Below are 22,708 nucleotides of genomic sequence, written 5' to 3'. Positions count from 1 at the left end.
AGCACAGTTTTATCATCCATTTGAATGTCCAATGTTCCATCTTTGTGAATCCACCCTCATATTAATAGGACTGCATTAGAAACAAACTTAACCACATTCTAAGAGAAGGGTGACCTCCTTCTCTCCTTAGCCTGTTTAAAGGTCAGAAAACTCTGGACGAAAGTTTCTGTCTTTCTTTCCTTCCAGTGGGAGGGGGGAAATCTTCAATAGTGTAGTGTACTTAGCAAAATCTATCTTAGCAAAAGGTTACACTAAGGGGGACGTAGCATGTTGTCATCTTTTGCCATAGCTGCTCGCCTCACTAGCCAGCAACTCCACACCTTTTTGATCAAATTCTCCATTTACAGAATAAACTATTGCTCCATTTGTCCAGCTTTGTTGCTTGGCATCAGTGTCTCTACCAGCTGACCTCAAGGGAGTCCGTTTGACCTTCTTTGCCAGCCTTGCACAGCACAGTAACGTCGAACTGAATATCATGGAAAATCCACACAGCAGGAATGATGCAGTGTAGTTGCCGGTGGTATCCACAAGCCAACCTGGAGGGGGAAGACACAACCTTTCTTGAAGGCATAATAGACTTTGCACAACTCTACCTGTATCTTCTGCTACTATTACCTAGTAGTTAAGCTATCCATTCCAATTCCCTCCCTACAGAAGTTAGCGCTGATCTGAACTTTTCATTCCCCCCCCACACAACACATTTTTTTCATATTCAGGGGGTTCATGGGAGGGGGGGAAACATTCTCCCCAAAGACCAGGAGGGGATGAATTTTTCAAGGGGAGTGGGGAAGGTTTGGCTGGGATGGCACTTGCATTTTAAATACTAAATTGGTGCAAATGCTTAATCCCCACATGCACACACATCTTTCTAGATCTACTGGCAGTGCTAGTAAAGCCACTGTGCTCAGCTGAGCCACAGCAGCACATTTAAATGTGCTAAATTTCTCCCAACTCCTAAATTACATCCTTGATGCCCCCTCCCCTCCACCTTTGTTGGAAAGGAAGTAGTAGGGACATCTACTTCCTTTTGTGGCACACCTGTCTCAGCTTTCAAATGTAAGCCGAAACGCAGTTTTTTCCTGAAAACCGGGAATATGGGTATTTTTTAAAAAATTGTGAAAATAGACATTTGCGCAAATTGCGGCTGTAATTTGCATGAATTATGCAAACCATGGGCAAAATTTCTGCAAATTATGCAAATTGCACAAATGTCTATTTTCACAAATACAAAAAAATCAGAAAATCCATTAGCTGGCCCAACTCATTGCAAACAAGTCAAGCCAGCCAGTGGAAGACAAGCCGAAGTCCGGGGGGGCCAAGCCAATGAAAGCTCGTCAAGCAACCCCACAACCAGATTCTTTCAACATCCCTAAAAGAAAAGTCCAGAGAGATGAAGGCAGAGATTTTGTCCATCCCTAACCAATGTGATGTTTAGTAGGACCCTGTTTAGACGACATGCTAAGCCACGATAGTTAACTAAACTTTATGGCGTACCGTGTCGTGTGAACCATTCCTAACCATGGTGGCTACATAACCATGGTTTAAACACACTCACTAACCATTAGCTGCAAAAGGTTTAACGGCCCAACTTCGCCTTAGCGTGTTGTCTGAACAGGCCCTAGATCAGTAAAATCGTTTCTATTCTGAGAGGCTTTAGAGCGAGGCCATGGTTCAGTGGTAGAGCACAGGCAAAAGGTCCCAGATTCCATCCCTGGCTGGGAAAGACTCCTGTCAGAAAGTCTTGAGTACTGCTTGCCAGTCAGGGTAGGCAATGCTGGACCAGATGGATGAAAGAAAGACACGCTACTGATTTAATAGGTTGCTTATAATTGTGCATTTACATGATTATTTATCTATCTAGTTAAAAGAATTTTTTTATCCCATTCCTCAGCCAAAAGGCTTTCTGGAGCAATTTAACAATAATCAGTGTAAGGAAACAGTCCCTACTCAATCTAAAAAACATGACACACAAGGAAAAAGGAAGAGGTGGGGGGAAATTATGCGTTTCAGCAGGGCTGGTGGGATGGCTCAGCTTCCCCCTCTCATCTTCTGCAGTACAGCCTGCTAGAATGGCTGCTGGTGCAACTTTTTTGTTTCAGCAGGCTTTTGGAGCTACTCTGGACCTGTGTTAATGTATTGGATTCCCTCCCCCTTTTTTATTTGTTACTGTTTTTTAAAAAATTAACATGTTTTTAATTTTACTGTAGGTTTAATTCTATTTTAACTTTTGCAAATTTATATTTATATGTTTTAATTGTACATGTTTTAATTTTGTAAACCGCCTTGAGTCCCAGTACTGGGAAAAAGGAGGGAAAGAAGAAGAAGAAGAAGAAGAAGAAGAAGAAGAAGAAGAAGAAGAAGAAGAAGAAGAAGAAGAAGTAGTTTAAGGTTTTAGAACTGCAGGATAGTAATGCCTGCTGTGTGTGTGTGCGTGTGTGTGCGTGTGCGTGCCCATGTGCCCATGAGGAATTCTATAGGCCCATATGGAATTCCTGTCTCCACTAATTCTCATCTACTTTCATTTCTTTTAAATTAAAGCAAAACTTCTAACCTGTTCATCAGCTGCAAAGAGTGCAGGGACATGTGCCTAGTAAAATCTCAAAAGCAAGAGAAGTTGTCGAACCTGGTGTCCAGTAAGGGAAGGCAGGGCTTCCCATTGGCTGCATTGCTCTGTTCTCATCCCCATAACTAAAAGAAGCAGAATCTGTCTCCAACATTTGAATCTTACTCTTGCTCTGTTGATCTCATGGTGCTGTACATGTATGTTTCATCCTCACTGTCACAACCATGTTATCCTCACAACAACCCTGCAAGGTAAGTTAGGCTTCATGTGAGCTACATGGCCGAGTGAGGGTCTGCATTCTGACCTTTCCCCTCTCCCCGCAGCCAAATTCTGACACTCTAACCAAGAGACAGGGAAGCTGTGTTGGACTCCAACTCCCATCATTCCCACCCTTGGCCATGCTAGCAGGAATTGATAGGAGCTGGAATCCAACAGGATCTGCAAGGGCAGGTTCCCCACCCCTGTTCTAACCACTACACTGGCTTTCTTATACAAAATGAGCAACAAAAAGCATGCTTTAATCTGCATATAGGTCGAAGCAATGATTGTCTTGGCAGAGAATTTGAACTGACTGGGCCCAAATGTTTGACTGCTGCTACTTCTTTTTCCCTATTTTTTTTAAAGTATTGCAGGAGTACACACATGACCTGGACATAATGTTAAAAGAAACACAGTGTGAATGTGACTGATGGGAGACCCTTCAGCATTCACAGTGAATAGACAAAACACCTGGAACATTCTTTAAAGGGGTGAAGAAAACTATTCAGATTTATCACACACCTCACAAGCTTTGCAGTAATAATTCATTACATTTTCCTTTTAAACTGGTGCTCTCCTAATTCCTCTTTCTGCATTTTCCTAGCATCCCTTTCTGCATCCTAGCATCCCATTCCATTATATGGAATGTGCTGCCCTCTAGTGTTTAGTGTAAAGAGAAGCAAGCTGTTGCTTAACTTGGTCCAAATAGGGATTAATGCATCAATCTATTTTTAGAGTGCTTCGAAACGCTTGAGTCGTAGCACTACCAATCAAAAGGCATGGTGCACTTATCCCCGCTTTTCCTTCTGGAGAGAAAACATGGGACGGTTACCAAAAATCTGGACGTGCCGTAAAATTCCCTGAATAAGGCAGGGCAATTGTGTGCTAGATGGGTCATCTGGCAGCACCCCTAGCCTGGGTCAATTTCGCATAGGTTCATTCATCTGCCTATTCCATCTCATATCCACATGAATGTGTGCATTTTTAAAAAAAAAATTCATGAAAATTATTATATAAACACTTATTTTAACTATGTATTTCGAACCTATTTTTGTTCAAATACGTTCAAAATACATATTGTTCAAAATACACATTTATAAACATCTTGCCTAAACATATACATTTCTAAATGTATTTCATCCCCAAACATGTACTGATAAAGACATTTTGGGTGTGTGTTTTGAGCTGAGAACTGCATTGCGAAATCCAAAGGAATGTGACATCTAAAAGATAAGTATGTTCTGATCTATAAATTTGCCTGAGAGCTCACCTGAGGTCACTTTATCTGGTAGAGGGCATTCAACATACTTAGGGTGCTCCAAGATGCAGATCTCCTAACACTAACATTGCACAGCTATTTGGTCTTTTTGTCCTTAACTGATTTAGGCTGCGTTCCTATGTATGTTTAGACGGGGGGAGGGGGGATCCTACAACTTTGTAGGACATTTTGTAGGAGTTGTAGGACGTTTTTCTGTCTAAACCTGCATAGGATTGCAGTTTTAAAGCTCATACTGCCAGTAACTAAGCCTTAGGAGATGCATTTCAACCTTTCAGAAAGGGGGAGGTGAGGTGAAAATGCTAGGAAACCAAGGAGCAATTGGCAGTCAGGGGTAGGGCGACCATATGGAAAGGAGGACAGGGCTCCTGTATCTTTAACGGTTGTATAGAAAAGGGAATTTCAGCAGGTGTCATTTCTATGCATGCAGCACCTGGTGAAATTTCCTCTTCATCACGACAGTTAAAGCTACAGATACAAAAGAGGGCAGGGCTCCTGCAGCTTTAATTGTTGTGATGATGAGGGAATTTCACCAGGTGCTGCATGCATACAAATTACACCTGCTGAAATCCTCCTTTCTACACAACTGTTAAAGATACTGTCCTCCTTTCCATATGGGTCATTCTAATCAAGGGGAAAGGGGCGTAGCCATCTGGGGAATACCGGAGGGCCATATTGGGACCTCAGGTCTGAGGTTCAACAACATCATCAGCATATGTCAGTACAGACTGGGAGGAAACAGAAGAAGTAAGTGAAGCCATACACTAGATTCAAATGTAAATATGCTTGGATATCACATTGATTAACGTGAAAACTGACCTGCAACTGGTGGGCTGATTAGGTAAGGTATTGCATGAAGGAAGTACACCACTCCAAGAGCTGAAGATAAGGAAGCCGTGCCCACTACATCCGCCGTCACCACCGGGATCAGGGTTACGTAGGCTCCGTCAAAATAGCCGAAGGTGAAAGAGAAAGGCACAAGGAGCGGAAAGCTTTGGAGAATGGGAAGGAAGAGGCAGCAGAGGCCGTCCATTCCCACCGCAAAGAGGTAGCAGATGTAACGATACTTCTTCAAGCACCTGGGGGGCAGTGAAGGAAGAAGCAAATGAGGGCTGGTGAATTCCTCTCCATTTGACAGCATTTGTTATTGGTGGTCTTTAGTAGAAAGCATACAAACTCCCGTGGGCGCCGTTGGTCTTGAAACCACGCCCCTCCTTTGATAACCACACCCATTTAATTAGCACTGCTCCTTCCCATCTGTGGCTGTTTTTTTTTAAAGGAATGGATCAGAAAAGTGCCTTTGAGCACGTACAGAGTATTTTCCCCACTCAATGAAAAAACTGCAGCCTTGCTACCACACAATCAAAATAAAGGAGCAGTTCTGCTTTCCAGATCACATGGCAGGCCTTCCATAGAGGCTTGAAGCCCAATTCCTCATTGTGGAAATTAAACGCTGCCCCACTTTCTCTATCAGTCTTCCAAGAACCCAGCCAAAATTCTTTGGGAAAGTTTTTCAAGCCTACAGCTTGTCAGTACTGCTGAACAGCAGTCTTCCCCATCTTGGTGGCCTCCAGATGTGTTGGACTACAACTCCCAACATCCCCCAGGCAACGCTGGGAGTTGTAGTCCAACACATCTGGAAGCCACCAGGTTGGACAAGACCACCATTCAGTCATTTTTACCACTAGTTGCTACTAGATTTGTATTCCTGTCTCCTTCATGGTTTTATTGGTTTGTTTGCGTATTCCATATCCCACTTTTTATCTAAAACAGGCTGCTGGAGAGGCACACAAAGGAATTTAAAACAATATTTGAAAATGGGTGTGTAACATGTGGCCCTCCAGATGTTGTGGGACTGCAACTCCCATCAGCTCTAGCAAGTACAGCCAATGGTAAGGGATGATAGGAGTTGCAGTCCAACAACATCTGCAGGGCCATACGTTCCCCATCCCTGCTTTAAAAAAAAAGCCCAGTAAGAATAATGTAAAACATCTGAGATCAGAGGAAGCAGTATTCCAGTTAAAATAGAATTAAAACTGAAGGCGTCAACGAGCTGGGCACCAACAAGAACACAACTTTGCACCATGTGAGAATCTCTGGGAGGCAGTTGCAAAACCAGGGTGCCACAACCAGGGAGGCCCTATTGCCAGTCACCAAGCAGCCTTATCCCTGATATACTGTTGTATACTTGGATACATTTTGTTATTGTGGTGATAAACTGTCCAAAGGTTTGTTTGTAGGTTTTCTATTAACAAAAGAAAAAGTAACTATAAGGAGATTGCTTTAATCCCCACTCCCCTTGCCAGAAAAGACCAGCACACTCTGGCTTTGGTCACCGGCCAAGGGGCTCAGAGACACCAGTGGCCGATCTACACCAAGCAGGATATAACACTTTTAAAACGGTATGAAAACAGTATATGTAATGTGTCCTGGGCCTGAGCAGTTGTCATAACCCTTATAAACTGTTATAAGCAGTAGTGTAGATCCTACTCAGGAAGTTGCACTCACACCTCCCAAGAAGAACTTCTTGAAAGAGGGAGATCAGTTTAGCCCCATCCATCAGCCAGTAGGAGAGCAGCTGCACCGAGCCTGCTTCCCCCTCCCTGCCAGAAAGAACACTCAGTTCCAACAACCGGTTACCTCCGGCCTGCCAAGCCAAAGGGAGGCATGTCCTGGCCGGGCCCCATCTATCAGCCAGAGGACAACAGGCTCCTGGGTCTGCAAGTCTGGAATTGTTTGTATTATTACCTGTTGCTTACAGGCTGCCTTGGGAATCATTTGACTGAAGGTGGTGCTGGGGGATTATTGCTCTGTGCCATGGCATCTAGGCCATGGGGTTCCACAGGGCTCTATTTTCTCCCCTATGCGGTTCAACATTTACATGAAGCCGCTGGGAGAGGTTATCCATAGCTGTGGACTGAGGTGTCGTTAATATGCAGATGAGACCCAGCTCTACTTTTCCTTTTCATCAAACCCAGGTGAGGCAGTGGCTGTTCTGAATCAGTGCCTGGGCACGGTAAAGGACTGGATGAGGGCCAACAAACTGAGACTCAATCCAGACAAGATGGAGGTACGGTTAGCGGTTGGTTCACCTGTCCGGCTAGGTGATGTTTACCCTGTTCTGGAGGGGGTTGCACTCCCCCTAAAGGATTTGGTTCATAGTTTGGGGGTGCTCTTGGATCCAGAACTGTCACTTGAGACGCAGGTGGACTCAGTGGCAAGGAGCACCTTTTAACAGCTTAGGCTGATATACCAAATTTGCCCTTATCTGGACAGATAGCCTAGCTACAGTTATCCATGCTCTGATAACCTCACGTCTGGATTATTGCAATGCATTATACATGGGGCTGCCTTTGAAAACGGTTCAGAAACTTCAGCTGGTACGAAACAGGACAGCCAGACTGTTAACAGGGACTGGCCGACAAAACCACATCACACCAGTCCTTTTTCAGCTTCATTGACTGCCAGTCCAGGTTTGGGCACGATTCAAAGTGCTAGTATTAACATTCAAAGCCCTAAATGGCTTGGGGCCAGGTTATCTGAAGGAACGCCTCCTTCCATATTTACCTGCCTGGACTCTATGATCATCTTCAGGGGTCCTTCTCCGTGAGCCTCTTTTCTCCCATGAATATAACCTTTAACATAACTGCTTGCATGCAGTTGCCTATTAAGGCTGGCCCTGCTTACTTGATCCCTTGCTGCAAAAAGCATCTAACAGTGCAATCCTATGCATATCCAGTCCAGGTCTGGGCCCAATTCAAAGTGCTGGTGTTAACATTCAAAGCCCTAAACGGTTTGGGGCCAGGTTATCTGAAGGAATGCCTCCTTCCATATTTACCTGCCTGGACTCTATGATCATCTTCAGGGGTCCTTCTCCGTGAGCCCCTGCCAAAGGAAGTGAGGCAGGTGGCTACCAAGAGGAGGGCCTTCTCTGTTGTGGCACCCCGGCTGTGGAATGAGCTCCCTAGAGAGGTTCACCTGGCGCCTATGTTATACTCTTTTCAATGCCAGGTGAAGACCTTATTCTCCCAGTATTTTAACAGTTTATCATCTTAGTCTTTTAACTTTGCTGTTTTAAATCTGTTTAAATCTCTGCATTGCTGCTCAGTTTTACCCTGGTTATGCTTTTATATTGTATTTTTACATTGTGTTTTATACTGCTATTGGTTTTATACTTTGATTGGTATTTGATGGTTTTAACTTTTGCGAACCGCCCAGAGAGCTTCCACTGATGTGAGCGGTATAGAAATGCAATAAATTAAAATAAATAAATTGAAAAACAGGGTATAAATCTTCAAAACGAGATGCAAAAAGGAAAACGTGTAACAGTGAGATAGACAAAACCTTCAAAAATGCCATTTGAAAAGTAGAAACGGATTGCTTCCCCAAAGGCCTGCAAGCCCTACCGCTTGGCGCTCATCACCCCGCACCATTGGCCACACTCCAGCTTCCTACCCAGAGCTCTAGATTACCTTCTATCCGTGAGCCATCCAAAAGTGATGTTGCCAACGATGTCGATGACCCCGAGGATGGACATGAGGAACGCGGCCTGCTGGTGACTCACTCCGACCCTCAGTGCGTAAGGCACCAGGTAGACAAAGAGGGGGCTGCAGCCGTAAGCCATGAAGAGGACTGAGCCGGCAAGCACCACAAAGTCTGGCTTCAGTAAGAACTGGTATTCCTGCCACGAGCACTGGCACAGGCACTTGTGAGACCACACTTTGATCAGAGGGGAGCAGGCAGACCACTGCTTGAAGTCCGTCTTTGGAGCTTCGAGCTCAAACTCCAGCTCGGGCCCGTTCTTGCGGTCCTCTTTTACCGCAACAGGCCTCATCAAGGCACCACAGACGCAGAGGTTTAAAACGAAACCACCCAGGATGAGCAAGGCTCCGCGCCAGGAGAACTGCTCAATCAGCAGCTGGACCACGGGAGCCAGGATGAAGGTGCCAATGCCGCTGCCGGACATGGCGATGCCGTAAGCCAACGCTTTCCGCTTGTTGAAATAGTTGCCCACCATGGCAATGGCTGGGGAATAAGAAAGTGCAAATCCCAGCCCTGGGAGAAGAAAAATTACACACAGACACACACAAGTTAATAGCAAACCAACAGAGAAAGTTTGTGGAACACAACATGAATCCAGTTTTATAGTGGGAGTGGAGGATATTTCATGGGGGGGGGGGGGGGAGGATGGATTCTGATATTTTATGTGAATAGATGGTACCCCAAAATGGCATTACCGTGAATAGGTGGCCTGATCCAAACCTGCAGCAGAATGAGAGGGTAGAATGGACTTTACTGAGGGATGATATTTGTTAATGCTCTTTTACTTTAAAAACTCTCTTCAGACAGAAAATCAGTAGACTGGGTGGGGGGATGTCTATATGGGGAGAAAGCCCCAGAGTGACTCCACAGTGGCACTGTGTTATTTATACAATGCAGAAGCCACTGCGGAGCCATCCCAGGGCTTTCCCCTGAAGCGCCAAAATATAAAATTCAGGGACTTGCCCTGACTTTTTTCTCTGCACCGAGGTGACAGCGGTGGCGGAGGCGCGGACAGGCAGATGGTGACCCCTGATTAGTTGCCATCTGCCTGGACAGGGGGAGTGGTGGGTTTGGGGGGGGGGTTCACGACGCCAATGCACCGTAGTCAAGACAGCCCCCAGGTAAAGGATCTCACTGAGGATGTAAGTGGAAGGGGACATGGACAGCAATGGAAAGAACAACCACTTTTCCCAGCACCAGCTAAATGCTTAGATTAGTGTAGTGTGGTGATGTGAGTGCTGCACAAAGCCATAGCCACACCAACTGATATCAACAGGGGCATTGGTGAATTGGGGGGCCTACCCCAACAATATTCTGCATGCCCAGGATAGACAGTACATGTCAATCTTTCACATGTTCATCTTCAAAAATATGTATTTTTGAATATTTTCTTACAAAAGATGCATTTATAAATATAGTTTATTTCAAAACAACATATTTTGAATTTTGAGGAAGGCAATGGAAAATTAAGGAGAGGTGAAAAGGGAATGGAATGGAGTATACTGGAAGAGAGCATGGCTGGCTGGTAACCTCAACAGGGGGACTCCACACCGCAATACTCTGTTATAGCCCAAGTTGCTATGCAGAATGAAGTAGCAGAATTCTGGACTGTACCATTTCAAATGGTGGTGTACGCTATATTGTTTAACGTTCTGCCCACACAAAAAATTCTCTTCATATACAGTGATGTTTGATTTTTACGTAGGCCAGCGTTCAAAAACATAACATCCCATCTTTCCTGTAGTTTAAAACTGTCAGTCCAGAAACTCAGCCGACAACTGAATTCTCCATAATGTGTAGATTGGTTCTCAGTAGTCATTAAGTATGAAGTGCTCAAGTGATAAAAAAAAATCATGTATATGTAAATAATTTCTTAATGCAGATCACATAAGAGGAACATAAGAGATCTAATCGTGGCTTCCTGTTGTTCAGCCTTCTCCAACGTAGCTCTCTCCAAAGGTTTCAGACTACAACTCCCATCATCCCTGGCCATTGGTCATGCTGACTGTGGCTGATGGGAATTGTACATCAGCGATTTCAGGAGGGACCCACAGGAAGGCTGCCTGAGTCCAAAATTCTGTATCCAAATGCAGCCTTCAAGAAATGCACAAGCTAGGTATGACGGCAACGGACCTGCCTCATTGTTCTCAGAATATGGTATGTTCAGAGGTTTACTGCCTCACAACATGGAGGCTCCATTAAGCCATCTTGGCTAATACCCATTGAGAGCTTCTATGACGCTGTCTAAACTTGTTATCTTTTCGGCGCCAGGCCAAGACTTTTCTCTTCTCCCAGGCATTTAACAGCATATGTTGAGTTTTTTAACTTACCCCTGGATAGTTGGTATGTAGTCTGTTTCATGCTTTTTATAGATTTAAATGTTGTATAATAGTTATTAAATGTTATATGTTTTTAATCTTTTATACCACCCAGAGAGCTTCAGCTATGGGGTGGTATATAAATGTAAATAATAATGATCATCATCATCATCTTTCTATTAAAAATTATCCAGGGTAGTGGCTATCACCCTGTGTTACAGAGGTGAGTTCCACAGATGTTCTCATATTTCTCATTAAGGAAATCTCCCTGGAAATTTGTTAGTTGTATAAGTAACAAGGAGTTTCTTATTTATGAATAAAACATCCAATGAAGTTCGACACTGAATTGCTAGCACAACACATGCTCTAATAATGGATTTTTTTTTCAAAGCAAACAAGCTATTGGCAGGATCCGAGTACATGATTTCTACAAAATTGTTATTAAACTGCAGGGGTCTGAGCACTAAGCTCACGTCGCCATGGCTACAATGCTAGTTTTAATAAGTCAGCAATTTCAGCGTAAACACTTCCATCCCTCTTTTTTTTCTTCTTCTTCTTCCAGAAAATGAACTAGAGGAGAACAATGAGATGTTTTTGTTTTGTTTTTAAAAGGAATGACTAAATTCTCTGGGAATGAACCGGGGCAATGGAATCAGCAAAGCTTGCTGGTTCTGAAGGCAAATTTAGGGCGCAATCCTGTGGGCTGCACCTTCACTGCTCGGAAGGCCCTGGACTCGGGGGCTTCCCAAATTCCTGTGCCCTGCCGGACTGAAGCTGGATGGGCAGGAGGAGCAGCGGAGGCAATCTTGACCTCCCCACCTCCTTTATTTTCACTAGACAGGCATTTCAGCCTGCCTAGGGAAGGCGCTTCAGAGGGGGAGGGAAGGAGACTGGAGGAGGCTCAGGATAACTTGTATCCTGGCCTCTCCAGTCTCCTGCCCATCCCGGCCACTGGAATATCCACTTTCCTTCTCCTCCTGGGTTACTTTTCTTTCCACAGCAGCTGCAAGGGGGAAGGGTCTGGAGTGGGATCTCTGACTCCCCCTTTCAGGGTTGGAGCATCATCTCCGACCTCAGAGGCATTTCCCAAGCTATCCTTTGGTCCCTGGGACACTGGATCAGGGACCATAGGATTGCTCTTTTCAGGAATTAACCATGCAAGGTCAACATATGCAATGGACAAGCATCTGTCAGGGATGCTTTAGGGTGGATTCCTGAATTGAGCAGGGGGTTGGACTCGATGGCCTTGTAGGCCCCTTCCAACTCTGCTATTCTATGAAGTGCTTCATGTAATTGTGATGTGTGGCTGAAAAATGAATTTCCTATCCATTTGAAATCTGACGAACTTTCAAAAGCCAGAGATACAATTCCATCTGCAGGCTTAAGAATGTAAGTGAGAATTAGTGGGGCAATTTGTTTTGAGCTTCCAAAAATATGTATTTATTTTGCTAACACTCAAGTCTTAATATCAACATTTGAGCATTCACATGAACTTTTTTTAAAAAAAAAACCCGACACACAAAAATCCAAATTTTGAATTCCAAAATTAAGATTCTGTTGTGGGAATTTGATTCAGAATGATTGTTTTCCCAAATTAGCCTTAGCTCTATTCTGATTGTTTCCTTGATGTTTCTTTGCTAATTTTGTTGACTGTGTCCCATGGTCGGATTCCCTCCTTCTTTCTTCAAATATCATTTTATAGGATGGCTTTGTGCAAGTGCCTATCTTCCTTCCTCGGTTCCCAGTCTGTAAAATTGGTATTATAATGTCCTAATTCAAATGCATAATTGGGACGTCAACTAATGACCCAATCCTATGTAGGATTGTGCCCAAAGGCTGCAGGCTTAAACACATATATTAGGGTGTATGTCCCAGTCCCATTGAACACAGTGAGGCAAAGTCCTGAGTAACTTGCATAGGCTTGTACTGTAAGACTGCAATCATATCATATCTATCCTTCTGTGGATAAGTCCCAATCAATTCAGTGAGGCCGACTTCCTAGAAAATATGCATAGAGATAGATCTCAGAGAATGTTCCGAACACATTTTCTGGTGCCTCCTGAAAACAGCTCTATTTCAGGAAGCCTTTCTTGAATAACCAGCAACGTTTTTTTATTAAAAAGAATAATTTTAATATGGTGTTTTACTCATTTTATCTCTTATTGTTCAATGCTCTAGAATCTGTTTTTGATGTGCAGCGGTATATAAATGTTATAAAATAAATAAATAAATGAAGAAACACATGGAGGGGAATCATTTAACGGTTAAATTTTAACAGAAAAAGAATACTGATGACAGTAATAATAATAATAATAATAATAATAATAATAATACCTGTAAGAACTCCTAGGGAAAGGTAAAGATGTTCCAGACTTGTGGCAAAGGAACCCAAGATAAGTCCAGCAGAGGCAAGCAATCCTCCTAGTATGATGCCCACTTGACAAGAAACATGATTACTGATAAAACTCCCAAGCGGTGCTTAAAATGAAAAGGAATGCAGTTAGTGGTGGGCAGGTCTTTGTGGGGTTCATCAGACAAGCATTTTATCAAATGCTCACTACCACCCACTCACGTTTTTCACACGTCATCTGCCTCCCGTGTGCCTACTGCTCCCTCTTGCCTTTTTTCCATCACAAAATGGACCCAATCCGACTTTTTTTTGGGGGGGGGGGAACAGAATGTGCCACTATTTCTTGCTGCATGCAGGAAAAGCGGTGCAATAAAGAATGGCCCCAGAATGGGCCATGTGGTCTTTGTTTACTTTCTCATTCTTCTCCTGTTTCTACCTCAGAAACTGAGGAGCAAACCCCTCAGGGACACCTGCTTTCACTTGGATCAGTTGTCCCCACTGACACCCAAGCTTCATCTCTTTCTCTCTCTGAGTTCCCGAGACACTCAAAATGTCTTATTGGTTCCCTCAACCCACGACAGGAAACGTAATAAGGAAGTATATTTAATAATGGTAGTATAAGGTAGTGTAATAAGTCAGTTAACAAGTAGGAGTTTGTATTTAAATAACAACAAACAAAGATTTATTTAAAATACAAAGAGATATCTTACATTAATATTAAGCAATGCTTGGCCTTCAATTCCCTGACTACTCTACTCCTTCTAAAATCCTATACACAAACCCCACTAACTGGAGGTTGCTTCTTCAGTCCCTCACCTCTATCCATCATCCAACTCTCAGTTCTCCCTTTATATAACCTTAGAATCCTCCCACACACAAGCCCCTCCCACCTTTCGCTCACTCTCTAGCATACCATTAACCCTATCTTACCTGGGTTACACATCACAACATAAACATATACATTACAATAAGGCATATGTTACAGAGCCCTATGCTGTTGATTAGGGTGGCCATATGAAAAGGAGGACAGGGCTCCTGTATCTTTAACAGTTGCATAGAAAAGGGAATTTCAGCAGGTGTCATTTGTATGCATGTTGCACCTGGTGAAATTTCCTCTTCATAAGAACAGTTAAAGATGGAGGAGCTATACTGCAGCTATACTGTGACCAGATTTAAAAGAGGGCAGGGCACCTGCAGCTTTAACTGTTGTGATGAAGAGGGAATTTCACCAGGTTCTCTATATATACAAATGACACCTGCTGAAATTCCCTTTTCAATACAACTGTTAAAGATACAGGAGCCCTGTCCTCCTTTTCATATGGTCACCCTACTGTTGATACCTTCCTACTTATGTAGTACAGCATTTATAATGCCTTCAGAGACCAGGGAATGAATTGTGCGCTGCCTGATTTTCATTGAAGTTAAATGTAGGGTGTAAGCAGTCCAAGAGGTTCTCTGCATTAGAATAAAACCCGCAACCTTATCAAGTCTCAGATCTTTTCAGGTTCAAAACGGGCTCCTTCAGACAGCAATCAACAGCCACCATGTTGTTTTGAATTGAAGAGGAAATGCTATTGAAAAGACTGCCAATGAAAAGAAACCACGCCATCTTGTGGTGGAATAAATCCCATCATAAATAGATGCTGGATTATCTCAGTGTTATAAAAACACAGGATTACTTGGGGGGGGGGGACCACAGGAGACATCCTGGCTGTTGATGATGACATGAAATTGGCCTGCAAACATCTGTGAGTGGCCATGAGTGTGCAATAAATTGCATGTTTAGAGAAGTCCCAAAACAAATAGAAGAAATTGTGCCTTAAATTTACTCCCAACAAGCCCTTGCTTCCAGTCTTGATTCCCTGAATACTAAAATGCATATCATACAATCTAAATTATAATGCGGGAGGCATTATGATTCAAAAGCTGTAGGGCAGGGGTGCAGAACCTTAGGTCCGGGGAGCAAATCTAGGCCACTTGGGATTTCAATGCAGCCTATAGAGTCCCCCACATGGCCACCCCCCCTTCCCCTGGCCTCACCCCCCCCCCCACTGATTGTTTGGTGGTTTCCCAGCTTTTGCACATTTTATTCTACATTCTAAAAGGTCCAAATGCCTTTCATAAAGCTTAGGGTGTCTTTAAATTAAGGGGAAATCGTGTTGCTTACCCAGGGCGGTTATGCTTCCTGCTTTTTGGCATGATTGTTATGGGCTGCATAAAATGGGCAGGGACAGGCAACCACATGCTTTGAATTGAATACTTCCCCCACCATCTAGTGGCGGAAGATCCTGGGTTTTTTTTAAGGGTTTTATCACTTTAAAAGTGGTTCTTTTGATGGTAGAATTTGCAACGGATACTGCAGGAGACATCCTGTTCGTTCACAATGTCATGTAATTGACCTGCAAACTTCTATGAGTGGCCAGTCATGAGTGTGCTATAAATAGCTTGTTTAGAGAAGCCCTTAGTTACTGGCACGAAGAGTATTAAGCTAAAATGTACTGGTATTTTGGCCCACCTACCACTGGAATCCAGTCCTTGAGAACTTCTCCGAAATGAAATTCTGCCCTTCGGTTGAAAAAGGTTTGACACCTCTGATGTAGGGTGTACCATAAATCAAACAAAACCTTTGGGATTGAAAGAGTTGGGTGGAATGTTTGCTCTGATTAGACAATTGTAAACCAGAGACTATGCCCATTCGGTTTCAATTCAAATAACACACAATAATAATAAAGGAGATGTGCAGTGCAATCCTATGCAGGTTTACTCAGAAGTAAGTCCCGCTGAGTTCAATGAGACTTACCGCCCTGTAAGTGCGCAAAGGACTGGAGCTTCAAAGCAGGGGGGGATCTACACTACTGCTTTTAAAGAGCTTTAAAGCACTTTGAAAACGTTTTGAAACCTGTATATGCAGTGTGTCCTGGGCCTAAACAGTTGTCAAAACTGTTATAAAGCGCTTTAAAGCAGTAGTGTAGATCCCCCCCAAAGTCTTTGTTTACAACTGATCTGAATACTCACCACAAAGCATTGTGGCACAGTCGACAATGGAATGGATCCAAGCTGTCCGGGCATAATCTTGAGCAAAGTAAGTCTGGAACTCCACAAAGAAAATTGAGATACACCTGGAAAAAGAGATATGCAATTGTACCTGATCGATATTGTTTAAAACAAAAGTTTATGTTTGAATGAAATTAACTTAAGACCAATGGACTGCGAGATAAAGGCAGGAGATTTCCACCAGGATAGTTTAACTCAGGCCTCTTTCAGCCCAAGGGTCAAATTCCATTTTAGATAAGTTCTCGGGGGAGTGGGGGGTGCATTCCAGTACTGGGAGTGGCCATAGGCAAAAGGGGGGAGGGCCAAAATGCCAACATATTTTACTTTAACGCTCTTACTGCCAGTAACGAAGCCTTTTAGAAAGAGAAAACAACTGCGCAAAAGCCAGGAAATTGGTGTTCAGAGGAAAAGTTGTGGCCCTCTAAGGAGCCGTGTGTGTGTGTGTGTGTGTGTGTGTGTGTGTGTGTGTGTGTGTGTGTGTGAATTGTGACACCTGCAGTGTTCAGAAGAACAAGGATATGCTGAGTTATGTTCTTATGGAAAAAAATTAAAAATATAGTTCCAAACTTATAATATTTATGCCATACAATTCTTTGCTCTGTGCAGCACATATCCGAAAGAAGCCAGGTCTTATAGGCTTGTCTTTTTGTTTAGATAGATGAACCAGCTTCCTCCTAGGAGAACTGCAAAGGTTACTGAAAATGGCCCTTCCAAGAGGCCCATGCGTGCACGACTCATGATTAATCGAAGTGTTTGTTCAGCGTTCATCATGACACAGCATTAACCAAGACACACTCATCTCTGAAAAACGACTCAAGGGTTGTCCTTCTGTGCCAGCCAGTTTTGCTGGAGCGCTGAAGCCCAGTTTACTGAACACTTCGAGCCATGCCATCCACACATTAAATATAGCTATGTTAAATCAATCTCAAGAAGACTGTATGATTGTGAAATACAATCATCATTGGCTGTCATCAAAGCAAGCCATTCAGATATGATATACAAAAGTATAATTACTGCCCCGGGAAAAGTTCCTTTATACTTAACTTCTGTTACCTCACACGAGTTGAGATGGTTATTTACCCGGTGCAGGTTAAATTCACTCCAGTTAATGGAGGTGAAAGCGTGTTATAGGATCCATCCACGCGCTAAAGCTGACTGCCCAGCCGGCTGCCCCAAAATTGAGGATATGACACACTTTCTAGTTGAGTGTCCAGTGTATGTCGAGCTGAGGAAGCAATACCTTGAACCCCTGATTCCCGGGTTCAACCACGTCACCTAAAAATGTAACTCAGATATTAGTGTTAGGCTCTGATCACTATATATCGTTCAGGACTGCCAAATTTGTACAGCGGGCGCTGGAGGTACGGAAGCTTTTGTTTGCCATATAGGATCAAATTTTACTAATCTGAGATTACATGCGGGCCAGTACTGGTACTGCAATTGAGCCTACTATCAGTTTGATATTATTATCTTGTATTATTCTTCTGATTGCGGTGAGATGGTGTATAGACATGCTATTGTGTTATTATGTTAATATGTTATTTTGCTACTATTTTATTTGTTTGCGAATGGCCTATTCTGCTAACAAGCAATAAAGATATCAATCCTGCTCCATTCTTCACAGCCTCACCCCTGTCCACAGCCAGCAGCGTCAAATATTTGGTTGGAGTTTTCTCTCCTCCTTGGCTTTGCGGAAACAACATTCCAATTGGAATTGGAATGGTTATAATTTTATTGTAAAAAAAAGATAACATAACCTAATATAATTAAATCAACTTTTGTGAATTACATGGGAAGATACTTCTCCTAACGTTTAACCAAAATCTGCCTCCTTGTAATTTCCATCAGTTGGAAACTGTATACATGAGAAACAAAATGCGCATTAGTTATATTAGAGCTACATTCCCCCTGAAGGCTTGCAGTTTGGGTGTACTCCTGAATTCAGCCCTGAAGCTGGATGCCCAGGTTTTGAAAGTGGCAAGGAATGCATTTGCACAGCTGACGCTAGTGTACCAACTGCACCCGTTCCTAGAGATGTCCAATCTGGCCATGGTCATGTATGTCTTAGTTACATTCCATTTAGACTACTGTAACATGCCAGATTGATAACTGGAACAAGGGGGTTTGAACATATAACACTGATTCTGGCCTGCTTGCATTGGCTACCTATACCGAGCCCAATTCAAGGTGCTGGTTTTAACCTATAAAGCCCTACATGGCTTGGGAGCACAATACCAGATGGAACTCCTTTCCCAACATGAACCTACCCATACACTGCGCTCAACATCTAAGGTCCTCCTCCGAGTGCCTACTCCGAGGGAAGCTCAGAGGATGGCAACAAGGGAGAGGGCCTTTTCAGTGGTGCCCCCCCCCCCACCAGTTATGGAATGATCTCCCCGATGAGGCTCGCCTGGCGCCAACATTGTTATCTTTTCGGAGCCAGGTCAAGACTTTTCTCTTCTCCCAGGCATTTAACAGCATTTAACAACGCTAAGTTTGTTTGTTTTTTAACAGACCCCAGAACAGTTGTTTTTAAATGGATACCGTTGTTTTTATGCTGTTTATATTTTTGAAGTTTTTAAATTTTGTATACTTTTAAATGTTCACTGTTTTTAACTTTTGTAAACCGCCCAGAGAGCTTTGGCTATGGGGTGGTATATAAATGTAATAAATCAAATCAAATCAAATCTATATGGGGCTGCCATTGAAACTTCAGCTGGTCCAGAATGCTGCATCCTTTTGAAAGGAAAAAGCCAATGATTGCTTCAAACATTAAAGCCCTTCCAATGTGCGTTCGTATTTGCACAATGCACTCTTGCTACTCCCTGGTAACAAAAAAAAGTTAATTGAGAAGGGGATCCACTGAGGCCCACCTGGTACCAACACTGACATCTTTTCGGCACCAGGATAAGATTGCCCTCTACTTTCAGCTATTTAATGGCATATGATTGGGCGCATACATCAGCTGTCTTGAACCCAGTCTGGTATTGAAATTGTGTACTGAAATTGTTTTTAGCTATTTGTTTTAAATTTGTATCTTCAAATATTTTTAAAGCACATTTTACAATGTTGTGTAATAATGTTTGTGATGTTGTAGTTTTTGTATTTGGGGGGGGGGATTGTGAACCACCTCAGCTATTGAGTGGTATAGAGATGATGATGATGATGATGATAATTAAAAATATCACTAGGCGGTTTCACCATTTAGCATTTATAGATTGCTGATCTTTATCCAAACGGCCCATGTGGAAGTAACAGGTCAACAACATCTTGTAGAATAATTTTGTCTCCAAATATATGTATATTATAGTAACACTGGATGCTGGTCTATTTTTTTCTTCTTTCTATTTTGAAAAATGGCAGAATCAAATATTTTCTGAATATTTAAGATGCTTGAAGGGTATACATATAAATAGAATGAGAAGGAGCCTTCTCGGGTCACTCACCCCTGTCATTAAGGATAGTTCCTGAAAACGCTGCCATGAGTGAAAGGAATTGCACAGCAAATGTGTCAGACATAAATCAAGTCAATCAGGTCCTTAGTAGTTGACAAAATGTAGGGCAGCAGCAGGAAGCCTGCTGGGCTCCCACCCCCACCCCCCAGACAACCTGAACCCAGAAGATCAGCAATTTGTGGCAGCCCAAAAGGGCCTCCTAGCTTGGGGTCTTCATTAGAGCGGCCACTTACAAATCGCCAGAAAAGAGGGAAAGCATTCCCCCAATGAGGACACAAATCTGTATGTGCTAATTTAAATATACAGATGCAAATTTAGAAAAATATATATGGTAATTCAAATATAGCAAATCTCATGTGGAAGACTATGATGAGGTGGCCTGTGTGACTGCCTATTCAGTCAGTTCTCCAGGTGCTAACTAGTGATAGGACAGAGTTCTTAGACTTCTTTATCTTTAAACTGGATTTGGACTGGGCAGCCCCTCAAATAGGAGATGACTTCAAGCAGAGGACAGTCCTCTAGCAACCCTTCAAATACAGGGCCGGATCTACGCTACTGCTTTAAAGCGCTTTATAACAGTTTTGACAACTGTTGGGGCCCAGGACACACTCCATATACAGTTGTCAAAACTGTTATAAAGTGCTTTAAAGCAGTAGCGTAGATCCGGACTCTCCTCTCTGAAAGAGGGCATGTGGCCACCCCAAGCCACTCTTTATTATTTATTAAGCAAACATAAACAATAACCAAGGATTTGGATCATTTAATTATTTAATAAATGTACATGCCACTTTCTGCACAAGAAGGGCTCTTCAGGTGGCACCCCGGATGTGGAACGAGCTCTCCAGAGAGGTTCGCTTCGCACCTACATTGTTTTCTTTCCATCGCCAGCTGAAGATCTTTTTATTTCCTCAGTATTTTAACACCTAATTTAACTTAAATTTAAACTTTGCTGTTTTAATCTCATATTTTAACCTATATTAATTTTTGCTGTGTGGTTTTATTCTGGCTGTGCTTTTTATATTGTATTTTGTATTTTAAATTTGTTGGTTGTTTTTATGCTCTTCATGGTTTTAATTTTTGTCAACTGCCCAGAGAGCTTCAGCTATTGGGCGGTATAAAAATGTAATAAACAAATAAATAAAATAATAATAAAATGTAAAAATTACAATAAAGCAGGTTTTAAAAATACACCTTAAAACAGCAACATTATATAACCAATCAAATGACATTAACAACGGGGGAAAGGGTGGGAAACCCCAACAACCACCCTAGAGAGAAATTTTATGTATGGTTAGTCAGAAAAAAAGTCCTACAATTCCCAGTGTTTCCCACCTAACCATGCTGGCTGGGGAATACTGGGAAATGTCAGGATTTTTTTTCTGCCTAAACATGCTTAGGATTGCACCCTTAGTCTCAAGGGCCCTGGGGAACAAAAATTGACCAGACCAAACTGGAAATTCAAATGAGAATTGGCAAAGAGTTCAAGAACATGACAGCATTACCAATAGCTCCTGCTCCGCTTAATTCTTTGATCCTCCATCCTCTTATGAAATGGCTGCCTCAGGCAGCTGATTTTCGGTATCATAAATGGGCACCAAATTTCTCATTATTTTATTTATTTTTATTGTGTGGTGTGTGTTTTTTACTGATAGGGAGGGGAGGATCAGTAGAAGTTGTAGGACTTTGTACCTTAGGTGCCAAATAACTTAACTGGTCTTAGATACCTGACTTGAGGAAGTGGATATTCACTGCTTCTCCTCAGGCAGCAAAATGCCTTGTTTTGAAGGCAAAAAGTATACTAGAAAACAATTTGAGGTTCATTCAAACTTTCAGGCTAAACCATATCATATCCTTGCTAACTTCTTGCTCCTGAGCCCAGTTCAAGGTGCTGGTACTGTCCTTTAAAGCCATAAACAGCCTATTTTCTTGACCTGTATACTTGCATCTTTACCTCCCTGTGGATATGCAGAGGAGGGGCTGCTCTGCCTCCCACCATGCATCAGGTGAAATTGGTGGGGGTTCAGAGTGGGTACCTCACAGTTGAACACACTTACCAAGAAGGCCCACCAATGGCTTTGGTTTTGACAGGGCTGTTTTCAAAGCTTTGTGGGTTTGTTTGTGTGTTGTTGTTGTTGTTGTTGTTATCTTGACAACATTTAAAATTTTCTTGGCCAGACAATCCTGCTGTTATGGATGTTAGAATAATACATTGTTGGGTTTTGTACCTATATTTAGTGATTGTTGTTGAAGGTGGTGCTGTGTCTGGTGCTGTGTGTATCTTTCAGAGAATGTGGTTTAAAAGTGTATAAATAAATAAACAAACAAGCAAACAAACATCCTTCATATCTTGGACATTAGATAGCATTTACCACTACCTTTAAGCAAAGGCTAACAACAATAAAGTTGGACAAAGAAACGTACACAAATTGGGTTTACCTTGTTACAGCTCTAGTGCAAATAGTAACGAGGAAGCAACCAATCACAATCATCCACCCCCAGCCGCCATCAGGTGGGGAGGCGCTCAGACCTTTCCTTGGTACAGCCATGGCCGTGATGGGGAGTCTGTGTTTATGTCCAGAGTCACCCTGCAAGACCAATGCCAGTTGACAGGCAAGGTATGCATGGAATGCTACCTGGCACAAGGATTATTTGACATCTGAAACACGAAAACAAAAAGAACAGTAGGGAAAAGATCAAAGCAAAACAGTCTTTGTTCTGTAAAAGTTTAGCGGAGCCACTGCTTTATTCTTTAAAGTTATGCTTTATTTTTAACCCCAATGATTGCAGGATGCAAATTCTATGCATTGTTGGGAGCAGCTGACTATGGGCCATGTTCTGCCATTTAATCCAGAGTCGCTCCATTGATCTCATTTTACATGCACATCACCAAGA

The 22,708-nt window shown here is 42.7% G+C and overlaps 1 protein-coding gene across 1 annotated transcript; it reads right to left on the bottom strand.

The window, feature by feature from the left end:
• Positions 1-242: 242 nt before the first annotated feature.
• On the bottom strand, positions 243-22,362 carry SLC16A12 (solute carrier family 16 member 12). Its single transcript, XM_063131622.1, has 6 exons — positions 22,253-22,362; positions 16,323-16,426; positions 13,292-13,435; positions 8,570-9,152; positions 4,917-5,176; positions 243-536 (listed from the first exon to the last, which is right to left on the bottom strand). Exons 1-6 carry the CDS (start codon positions 22,360-22,362, stop codon positions 274-276), a joined length of 1,464 nt encoding a protein of 487 aa, XP_062987692.1. The 3' UTR covers positions 243-273.
• Positions 22,363-22,708: the final 346 nt, after the last annotated feature.

The sequence above is a fragment of the Elgaria multicarinata genome, chromosome 8, assembly GCF_023053635.1.
Source record: "Elgaria multicarinata webbii isolate HBS135686 ecotype San Diego chromosome 8, rElgMul1.1.pri, whole genome shotgun sequence".
Taxonomy (NCBI): domain Eukaryota; kingdom Metazoa; phylum Chordata; class Lepidosauria; order Squamata; family Anguidae; genus Elgaria; species Elgaria multicarinata.
The sequence above is the reverse complement of the archived record's forward strand: the minus strand, read 5'-3'. Positions and strand labels throughout refer to the sequence as shown.